Genomic DNA, 12683 nt, shown 5'->3' on the forward strand with positions numbered 1-12683 from the left:
GTATATCATTATCTGTGATTCAGCTAGTGAGTTAAGGAACTGTTTTACCTGGTGATGCAACACCAGAAGATAGAGTGGTGAGGTAAAGGTACTGGAAGGGGGATGGGAGAATGCCAGATGAAAGCTAATAGGTGCTATTAAAATGTAGGTAGAAGAATGGGGGTGGGTGGAATTATCCCAGATGAAAGCAGATAGGATCTAGAAAGTGGGGGAGTGGCTATAGTACTATAAATTTAGAGGTACTGGGGCGGGAGGGAATTGGGGGCAGGGAGGGGAGCGAAGAGAGCCCGAGCGTAGTGAGGGCGAACGTAGTGGGGCTATTGCAGTTTACAAGGTTTCCTAAGGTGTCCTAAAGCTATAAGGTAAGTATTATAGCTCTTAATGTAAGAGTCAGTTTTCTGAAGTTACAGGGGAAGGAGGCAAACACTCAAGTAGAATAAAAGAGCCCTATGGCTGACCAATATGGTGACCTGCTTAATTACACAGCACTGTAAGTGAAAGCTTAACAAATGCTTTTTGTGTGCAACCTACTCTGCTTAAATGATGAGAGAAACTGATTGCAGTCCTGTAGACACCATTTTGTAGGGAACTGTGGAGTTCAGTCTGCTTAAATGCTGAGAGAAACTGATTGCAGTCCTGTAGACACCATTTTGTAGGGAACTGTAGAGTTCAATCTGAGTCACACCAGGTCAGCCAAGGGGGGAAGAGAGAGGGAAATCCTAAGCATCTAGATTTGAAAACATATTAATGAGAACATGACAAAAGCATTTTATGTGCAGACTAGACTACGCATACAGGAAATGAACTTGTAAAACTGTGGAAGACTCAGAAGTCAAGGGGTTAAAATGCAGTAAGTTCAGAAGATACGCAGCTGGAAGGGGTATGGATGAAAAAGAAATAATGTTAAGGGCTAAAGAAGATGAGAGTGAAAATTAAAACAGATAAGCAGAAGCTGGGTAGGTAGAATGTTGGTAGAGATTAAAGGGAGCGAGTTGGGAGTGAGAAGGTAATCTGTTCGTAAAGCCTTAACCTGTAGTAGTGAGATTGTGACAGGTTATATCAAGGTGCTCCCCCCTTCATCCTGGCATACTCAGTCAACCCTGTCTTGGTAGGTTATTTGATTATATGAGTCTTTTTCTAAGCTAGATCACCAATATCATAAGTGAATGTACAATCAATGCATCCACACAACAAAACAATAATTAATTCTACCTAAATTGCTGTTGTCCCTGATACAGATTGAAAGCTGATGAAATAGTATTTTTTTAATTTGCATTTGTTAACTGAATGGAGTACTGGACGCAAATAAATCAATTCAAGCCTAACACAATGTATTAGAAAATGGTGTGGGTTACTTCCTTGTACAACAAATGGCTAATTGTTGTTTTTGTTTTGTCTGTTTGTGTGTGTGTGTGTGTGTGTGTGTGTGTGTGTGTGTGTGTGTGTGTGTGTGTGTGTGTGTGTGTGCGCGTGCGCGCGTGCTCTTGCTCTTGCCTGTTTCATTGAACTGCACTTATATATTTGTCTCACAAGTTCATAGTGATATAAGGTAAAGCCTATGTCTAACTAAAAAGGATAGAAATGTTTTTGTAGGTAGTGCAGAGGATTAGGAATGTGAGCTCTCATTTACCTATTATGTGACCTTCAGCAAGTCACTTAACTAGACAGTACTTGGGGCTAATCAGACTTTGGGCTAGGCTCCTCAACATTCCCCTGGACTGCAGCCCAAATAGCTACCTATGCAATTGTTTGGGGGGGGGGCATAATAGTTAAGGTCCTTAACCTCAGAGATACAAGGTCCAGGGTTTGATTCTGACATCTGGTTATTGCCTAGGCTTGTAATGTTCTGCAGACTGATAGCCTAGTATTTGCATATCAACCTATACACTATGCATTGTAACATGACACTGTTCCTATGCTGAATTAAAATGAGTTAATATGTTTTAATCATTTTTTTTCTTTTGCAGAAAAAAAGCAGAGAGGAAACATGTGGAGAGGGCAGTGGTGTAGAGATTTTGGAGAACAGGCCGTACATGGATGGCCCTGGTGGTTGTGGGCAGTATACTCATAAAGTCTACCATATTGGTATGCACATACCAAGCTGGTTTCGTTCAATATTGCCCAAAGCAGCATTGCGAGTAGAGGAGGAGTCTTGGAATGCGTACCCTTACACAAGAACAAGGTATGTCACAGTCACTGACATTGCATGCAGTTTAACAGCTCTGGTTTTGTTTTCTGCAAGAGTGGTTTTCCTTACCAGGGCCAAATTTGTTAAGCTTACAGCAAAATACTGTATTCAAGGGTGTGCCGTCTAAATACTTTGCTGTCTGATTTGCCTAATTCCTAATAAACATTTCTTTCAGCTATAAACAGTAATCAGCAACAGTGAACACAAACAAATAAAAACCCTTTAATAATTGTTTTAGAAACAATGAGCTAGTCTTTCAGGCAGCATGCTATCTGCCAGGGTGTGTTTTGTTTTAGGCCATGCTTTCCTATTTCCTAACCTCCCAGTAACTTATAGATTGCTCCTCACATCTTCCTGTTGTATGAGCTGCATGGAGAAGGGAGTATGAGTTCTGTCTTACCACTGTATTTGTACTTGTGTGCTAAAGTGGGCTGATAATGGGAAAAGGACAATTCTTAAACTGGCATAAATTCTTCATTCATTCATTTGTTCATTAATTCATACATTCATTCAGTGAATCAACTGAGAAATGAGTAAGTTTACTGCTGAAACAGGATTAATTTCAGAAAGAATCTGAACCACAGAGAAAGGCAGGGGACACAGGACATCTGTTAGCTAATTGCATTAACATTAGTGGACCCCAATGAGCTTAGAACCAGAGTAACAGCAGCAGGAGTGTTGTTGTTGGCAGTTATGTCCAAAAATGAAATAATAGCATAAAAAACAGTTTTACCAGAAACAATGAGGATGTAGCTTATCAGGCAGTGGTGTGCAGTAAAAGCTGATACAAATTGTACAAATAATACCAAATTTCATAATGTGCAGAAACAACTGATAAAAATTGTACAAATAATATCAAATTTCATGATGTGCAGTAACAGCTGATACAAATTGTACAAATAATATCAAATTTCATGGTGTGCAGTAACAGCTGATACAAAGTGCACAAATAATATCAAATTTCATGGTGTGCAGTAACAGCTGATACAAATTGTAAAAATAATATCAAATTTCATGGTGTGCAGTAATAGCTGATACAAAGTGCACAAATAATATCAAATTTCATGGGGTGCAGTAACAGCTGATACAAATTGTACAAATAATATGAAATGTCATGGTGTGCAGTAACAGCTGGTGTAAATAATATCAAATTTCATGATGTGCAGTAACAGCTGATACAAATTGTACAAATGATATTACATTTCTTGGTGTACAGTAACAGCTGATATAAATTGTACAAATAATATCAAATTTCTTGGTGTGCAATAACAGCTGATAGAAATTGTGCAAATAATATCAAATTTCATGGTGTGCAGTAACAGCTGATACAAATTGTACAAATAATATCAAATTTCTTGGTGTGCAGTAACAGCTGATACAAATTGTTCAAATGATATCAAATGTTATGGTGTGCAGTAACAGATGATTCACATTGTACAAATAATATCAGATTCCATGGTGTACAGTAACAGCTGATACAAATTGTACAAATGATATCAAATGTCATGGTGTGCAGTAACAGCTGATACAAATTGTAGAAATAATATAAAATGTCATGGTGTGCAGTAACAGCTGATAAAATTTGTATAAATTATATCAAATTTTATGGTGTGCAGTAACAACTGATACAAATGGTACAAGTAATGTTACAATTCTGTTACCCTTTGCACTGTTAAATGTAAATCCTAAGTTCCCTGGTAACATTTATAAATCCTGGTACCCCAAGTATAGATAAAGCAAGCTCTTACACAGCTTATGAGTAACACAAAAAAAGGTTGTGCAGGCGGATTTCGGTATAGTACCAGTTGAGATGTAGTTTATTTTGCATCACCTTCCCAGGAAGCCCAATGATACAGAAAAAGGTGGATAATTGCTAGTTTTAACAAGTAAACAAATGGGACAGAGATGTACACTTGAATGTCAAAATCAAAAGGAAAAATTCAGTCCTAAAAATCTTTGAAAAAGAAAGTGCTCCCTTTCTCACCAGACAACCAGCAATGCATGGTCATCATCTAGAACAATCACCAATGTGCCTGGTGGGGAATAAAAAGGGGAATGGCACAACTGGAGGGTGGGATGTGAGAGTTTTTAAGCTAATCTGCACCTTAAATGAGTACATAAAATCTAATGACAAATTTATTGACACAACGGAGAAAGTCCTAACAAAAAGACTCTTCAATGAAATGTTGGCTTTACAGAAAGACAAACAAATCACCAGAGAGAGACTGATGCAGTTGGCAGCAATACAGGAGGAAATAAGAAAAAAATTGATGGAACTTGAAAACCAGTCCAGAAGGGAGAATATCAGATTGTCCAACATACTGAAGATAAAGAGGGGCAGGACTGCTTACAGTTTATCAGGCATCAATTAAGTATCTGGCTAGAGGTTCCTGAATCCTCTGTTCTCATTGAAAAGGTGCATTGGGTATTTTTGCCATCCCTGCAAATCCATTAATCCAGAGATTCCCTAAACCAAGTCTAATTAAATTTCAGATTTTTTTTCAAAAGATGATATACTGAAAAAGCTTTGGATGAAGACGATTCTTCCAAAACTACAGGATAAACGAATATTTGCCAAAAAAACCTATTCATTAGTTATTCACCAGAAAAAGAACATATTTATTCCAATATTTTAGCAATGCTTAAAAGTGAATCCACACTTCAGGCTGCAGTAGTCAGCAGTACATAAAATCTTCCTTCCCCCGGCACTAAAACCTTTTTTTGGATCCTGATTAGGTGGCTCTGGAAGTGGATACCTGCTCCCAAAAGACAGATTGGGGGTGATGCATCATCAGAGGGACCTGGAAAGTGGTAAAGATGCATCTTGTGCCAGAAAGCAGGAGGAGAGATACCTAGTAAAGTCATTCCTGGTATTTAAGAAGAGGAAGATGGAGAATAAATGGAAAAGAAATATTGCTAGCTTTGAAAAAAATGATAGAAGCTCTGGAAGAGATCCAGGAAACTTCAACAGTGACAGCAGAAAAGCAGGGGAAAATTTGAATAGGGCTTGATTAACAAGAGCAGTGATGGGCTTAATTAGGCTTCTGGTTTCTGACTTCATTACCTTTGAGGGACTAAGCACCCTGCTGGTGTGTTGCATTGACTAAGAACTTAATCACATGACAGTTTGTGACATCCTAATTAAGAAGGGCAGCTGACAGAAATCCTGATTGTAGTACCCTGAAGTATCTATTTGAGTTGAAGGCCCCTATCTGCCAGCATGATGATGGGACATTGATGGATATCAACCAGTGTAAATGACAGGACTGGTTTCCTTCAAGGTAAACACAAATCTCTCCAGGATTATTGCTCTGCTTATAGTTAATGTGGGACATCGAGAAGGGTGATAAGAACCCAGAGGCTGTGATCTGTACCACAAATGCTGGAAATAGGAGAAGGGGTACCGTTCCTTAAAGGAGGTGTGGTGAACGGTTCAAAACATACATTTGAATGGGTATGGGGGGGGTTGTACTTTAGACAGCAGTTGTTTTTCAGATCTGCTTAGCAGGAGTTGCAACTCCAGTGAGGGAAATGCTGAAGTTAATACATAATAAATAATATTAGTATTAATTAATTAATAATATTGTGTGATGTAAAACTGCTTAAATCTGCAGGAAGGTTTGTCTCAAATAAATAACTAGTGTCAAAATCATGGTCTGAAGTTAAATGCCAAAAAAATGCAGTATTGTATTCTGTGGAAAGTCATGTACCCCTGGGAACTGTCACATTGGCAATTGGGCTACAAATATTGATCCATTTGTTCAGGATGTGCAAACATAAGTGGACAGTGACCTATCTTTTGAACAATATGTGCCTGTTGTTGCAAGAAAGTCCTTTTATATTGTATATCTTATAAACAAAGGGATTGTGTCTTTATTCTAGGGATGTCATTGACTCATTTAGTCCACCTTTATTAGGCCAGTCATTTAATATAATGCCCCCTTTGGCATGTATCTGTCCAGACACATGCAACAACTGGAAAACCCACATAGATACCTTACTTAAAGGATACAAAGCCTAAACAACATGGCCTAGATGGAATGACTCAAAGCTCTGTCACAACACCCCTACAGGCTGCTAAGAGGTGGCCTGTCTGGAATACATGGCATCCTCCAACCCATTACTGATTGATTTACTGTACATTAGCAAGTCAGATGTCATCAGAAATATATGATGTGAGGATCTAAACCTCTTCTGTAGCATTAGCAGAATGGTTTGGAGGAACAGGTATAGTTCACAGAGGAAACTGCTGCTATGAAACAGACTTCCCAGTCACATAAAACAAAGTTCATTCCTGTCCATTTTAAAGTGAAACTTAATCTATAGACTGGAAACAGAAAATTTACCCAGGAACTTCATCCTTTACTAATGGACAGATGCAGCTCCTAAATGTTTTATCCCATGCATGGATCCCACAAATTGTCTATGGTATGAACCCAGTTGTACTCTTTAAGGGTAATATATAATTATCGACTATGGAATGGATAAGGCCAATCTATAACCAAATCTGATGGATTATTTAGAGCAAAAAATTGGAAATTGGCTAGGCTTAAAATAACCCACAAGAGCAGCTAGCTTGGGACTTACCTATGAATGTACAAAGTCAACATTGCTGCTGCTATAGCTTGCTTGATATTTGTCGAGGTGATAAGCTCATTTTTCCTAGTGGAGATGAAGGCAGAAATTGGAAATGTCAGGAATAATTATTAGTACAGGGCATTAACTCTCAATTTAATTTCTCCAAGTCTTTTGGGTTTCCTAATACCATGACTAAATGGTCCACATTCCTAACTCAAAGCATTAATTAATTATTTTATTTATTTTACATTTGGTAATCAGGAAAGTCTGACTGGACTCAAGTCCTTTTTCACTGGAGGCCCAGGGAGAAATGCTCCAATTAAAAACAGGTTAATAATTCATCAATGAAAAAGCTTACATGAAATTAAATATGAACAGAGCATAAAAATAAAGCTAGGGTTAGGTAATACACAGTTGATCAGTAAAACATTCAGACTGATATAATACTGTGGTGTAAACATCAGACAGCACATCAGTGAAAACACTCAGAATGATATAATACAATGGTGTAAACATCAGACAGTACATCAGTAGAAACACTCAGAATGATATAATACTATGGTGTAAACATCATACATTACATCAGTAAAACACTCAGAATGATATAATACTATGGTGTAAACATCATACATTACATCAGTAAAACACTCAGAATGATATAATACTATGGTGTAAACATGAAACACTACACCAGTAAAAAACTCAGAACCATATAATACTATGGTGTAAACATGACACATTACACCAGTAAAACACTCAAAATGATACAATACTAGGGTGTAAGTTTCAGACATTACATCAGTAAAAACACAAATAATGATATAATACTATGGTGTAAACATCAGACAGTACATCAGTAAAAACAGAATGATATAATACTATGGTGTAAACATCACACAGTACATCAGCCAAACACTCAGAATGATATATCACTATGGTGTAAACATCATATGGTACATCAGTTAAACACTCAGAATGATATAATACTATGGTGTAAACATCAGACAGTACATCAGCCAAACACTCAGAATGATATATTACTATGGTGTAAATATCACACAGTACATCAGCCAAACACTCAGAATGATATATTACTATGGTGTAAACATCATACAGTACATCAGTTAAACACTCAGAATAATATAATACTATGTTGTAAGCATCAGACAGTACATCAGTAAAACATTCAGAATGATGTTATACTATGGTGTAAGCATCAGACATTACATCAGTAAAACACTCAGAATGATAAAATACTATGGTGTAAACATCAGACACTACACCAGTAAAACACTCAGAATGATATAATACAATGGTTTAAACATCAGACTACATCAGTAAAACACTCAGAATGATATAATACAATTGTGTAAACATCAGACAATACATCTGTAAAACACTAAGAATTATATAATACTATGGTGTAAACATCAGACACTACACCAGTAAAACACTCAGAATGATATAATACTATGGTGTACACATCAGATGCTACATCAGTAAAACACTCAGAATGATATAATACTGTGGTGTAGACATCAGACAGTACATCAGTAAAAACACTCAGAATTATATAATACTATGGTGTAAACATCAGACTGCACATCAGTAAAAACACTCAGACTGATATAATACTATGGTGCAAACATCAGAGAGTACATCAGTAAAACACTCAGAATTATATGATACTATGGCCTAAACATCAGACTACATCAGTAAAACACTCAGAATGATATAATACTAATGTGTAAACATCAGACACTACACCAGTAAAACACTCAGAATGATATAACACTAATGTTTAAACACCAGATACTACATCAGTAAAACATCAGAATGATAAAATACTATGGTGTAGACATCAGATACTACCTCAGTAAAACACACAAAATGATAAAATACTATGGTGTACACATCAGACAGTACATCAGTAAAAACACTCAGAATTATATAATACTATGGTGTAAACATCAGACAGTACATCACTAAAATCACTCAGAATGATATAATACTATGGTATACATATCACACAGTACATCAGTAAAAAAACTCAGAAGGATAAAATACTACAGTATAAACATCAGACAGTAAATCAGTAAAAACACAGAGTGATATAATACTGTGATGAAAACAGACAATACATCAGTAAAAACACTCAGAATGATATAATGCTATGGTGTAAACATCAGACAGCTTATCAGTAAAACACTCAGAATGATATAATACTATGGTGCAAACATCAGACAATACATCAGTAAAACACTTAAAATTATATAATACTATGGTGTAAACATCAGACAGTACATCAATAAAAACACTCAGAACTATATAGTGCTATGGTGTAAACATCAGACACTACATCAGTAAAAACACTCAGAATGATATAATATTATGGTGTAAACATCAGACAGTACATCAGTAAAACAATCAGAATGATATAATACTATGGTGTAAACATCAGACAATACAACAGTAAAACATTCAAAATGATATAATACTATGGTGTAAACATCAGACACTACACCAGTAAAACACTCAGAATTATATAATACTATGGGGCAAACATCAGGCAGTACATCAGTAAAATACTCAAAATTATATAATACTATGGTGTAAACATCAGACCCTACATCAGTAAAACACTCAGAATTATATAATACTATGGTGTAAACATCAGACACTGAACAAGTAAAACACTCAGAATGATATAATACTATGGTGTAAACATCAGACACTACACCAGTAAAACACTCAGAATTATATAATACTATGGTATAAACATCAGACAATACATCAGTAAAAACATTCATAATGATATAATACTATGGTGTAAACATCATACAGTACATCAGTCATACACTCAGAAAGATATAATACTATGGTGTAAGCATCAGGCAGTACATCAGTAAAACATTCAGAATGATGTATTAATATGGTGTAAGCATCAGACACTACATCAGTAAAACAAACAGAATGTTATAATACTATGGTGTAAACATCAGACAATACACCATTATAATTTTCAAAATGATAAAATACTATGGTGTAAACATCAGACACTACAACAGTAAAACACTGATAATGATACAAATACTATGGTGTAAACATCAGACACTACACCAGTAAAACATTCAGAATGATATAATACTATGGCGTAAATATCACACAGTACATCAGTAAAAACACTCAGAAGGATATAGTACTAGGGTATAAACATCAGACAGTACATCAGAAAAACACTCAGATTGATATAATACTATGGTGTAAACATCAGACAGTACATCAGTAAAAACATTCAAAATGATATAATGCTATGGTGTAAACATCATACAATACATCAGTAAAAACACTCAGAATGATGTAATACTATGGATTAAACATCGGACAGTACATCAGTAAAAACACTCAGAATAATATAATACTATGGTGTAAACATCAGACAATACATCAGTAAAACACTCAGAATGATGTAATACTATGGTGTAAGCATCAGACAGTATCAGTAAAACACTCAGAATAATATAATACTATGGTGTAAACATCAGACACTACACCAGTAAAACACTCAAAATGACATAATACTATGGTGCAAACATCAGACACTACACCAGTAAAATCACACAGAATGATATAATACTATGGTGTAAACATCAGACACTACATCAGTAAAAAAACACACAGAATGATATAATACTATGGTGTAAATATCAGACACTACACCAGTAAAACACACAGAATGATATAATACTATGGTGTAAACATCAGACACTACAGCAGTAAAAAAACACACAGAATGATATAATACTATGGTGTAAACATCAGACACTACATCAGTAAAAAAACACATAGAATGGTATAACACTGTGGTGTAAACAGCAGACACTACATTAATAAAACACTCAGAATGATATAATACTAATGTGTAAACATCAGATACTACATCAGTAAAACACTAGGAATGATAAAATAATATGGTGTAAATATCAGACAATACATCACTAAAACACTCAGAAGTAAATAATACTATGGTATGAACATCAGACAGGACTTCAGTAAAACACTCAGAATGATATAATACTATGGTGCAAACATCAGATACTACATCAGTAAAACACTCAGAATGATATAATACTATGGTGCAAACATCAAACAGTACATCAGTAAAAACACTCAGAATTATATAATATTATGGTGTAAACATCAGACTGCACATCAGTAAAAACACTCAGAATGATATAATACTATGGTGTAAACATCAGAGAGTTCATCAGTAAAACACTCAGAATAATATAATACTATGGCGTAAACAACAGACACTACACCAGTAAAACACTCAGAATGATATAACACTATAGTTTAAACATCAGACGCTACACCACTAAAACACTCAGAAGTAAATAATACTATGGTATAAACATCAGACAGTACATCAGTAAAACACTGAGAATGATATAATACTATGATGTAAACATTAGACAGTACATCAGTAAAAACATTCAGAATGATATAATACTATGGCGTAATCATCAGACAGTACATCAGTAAAAACAGTCAGAATGATACAATACTATGGTGTAAACATCAGACAGTACATTAGTAAAAACACTCAGAATTATATAATACTATGGTGTAAACATCAGGCAGTACATCTGTAAAACACTCAGAATGATATAATACTATGGTGTAAGCATCAGACAGTACATCAGTAAAACACTCAGAATAATATAATACTATTGTGCAAACATCAGACACTACACCAGAAAAATACTCAAAATGATATAATACTATGGTGTAAACATCAGACACTACACCAGTAAAGCACTCAGAATGATATAATACTATGGTGCAAACATCAGGCACTACATCAGTAAAATCCCTCAGAATGATATAATACTATGATGTAAGCATCAGACACTACATCAGTAAAACACTCAGAATGATATAATACTATGTTGTAAGCATCAGACACTACACCAGTAAAACACCGAGAATGAAATATCACTATGGTGTAAACATCAGACACAATACCAGTGAAACACTCAGAATGATATAACACTATGGTGTATACATCAGACAGTACATCAGTAAAAACACTCAGAATGATATAACATTATGTTGTAAACATTAGATACAACATCAGTAAAACACTCAGAATTATATAACACTATGGTGTAAACATCAGACAGTACACCAATAAAAACACTCAGAATTATATAATACTATGCTGTAAAAATCAGACAATATATCAGTAAAAAAACTTAGAATGATATAATACTATGGTGAAAACATCAGACACTACACCAGTAAAACACTCATAATGATATAATACTGTTGTGTAAACATCAGACACTACACCAGTAAAACACTCAGAATGATATAATACTAATGTGTAAACATCAGATACTACATCATTAAAACACACATAATGATATAATACTATGGTGTAAACATCAGACAGTACATCAATAAAAACAGTCAGAATGATATAATACTATGGTGTAAACATCAGACAGTACACTGGTAAACACATTAAGAATGATATAATACTATGGTGTAAGGATCAGACAATACATCAGCCAAACACTCAGAATGATATAATACTATGGTGTAAACATCATACAGTACATCAGTAATAACACTCAGAATGATGTAATACTATGGTGTAAGCATCAGACACTACACCAGTAAAACACTCAAAATTATATAATACTGTGGTGTAAACATCAGACATTACACCAGTAAAACAATCAGAATGATATAATACTATGGGGTAAACATCAGACACTACATCAGTAAAATGCTCAGAATGATATAATACTATGGTGCAAGCATCAGAGATTACATCAGTAAAACACTCAGAATGATATAATACTATGGTGTAAGCATCAGACACTACACCAGTAAAACACTCAAAATG

The 12683-nt window shown here is 35.0% G+C and overlaps 1 protein-coding gene across 8 annotated transcripts in view; it reads left to right on the forward strand.

Moving 5' to 3' along the window:
• The window catches only part of PITPNM2 (phosphatidylinositol transfer protein membrane associated 2), a 3395372-nt gene that overhangs the window by 2505325 nt on the left and 877364 nt on the right, over positions 1–12683 (forward strand). For all 8 annotated transcript variants that reach the window (XM_044067911.1, XM_044067913.1, XM_044067916.1 and 5 more), the window contains one exon: positions 1968–2182. In XM_044067911.1, the coding sequence (XP_043923846.1) occupies positions 1968–2182 (215 nt within the window). The remainder of the gene's footprint in view (positions 1–1967; positions 2183–12683) is intronic.

Source organism: Protopterus annectens, chromosome 3.part1 (assembly GCF_019279795.1).
Source record: "Protopterus annectens isolate FY-2018-M chromosome 3.part1, PAN1.0, whole genome shotgun sequence".
NCBI classification, from domain to species: Eukaryota; Metazoa; Chordata; order Ceratodontiformes; family Protopteridae; genus Protopterus; species Protopterus annectens.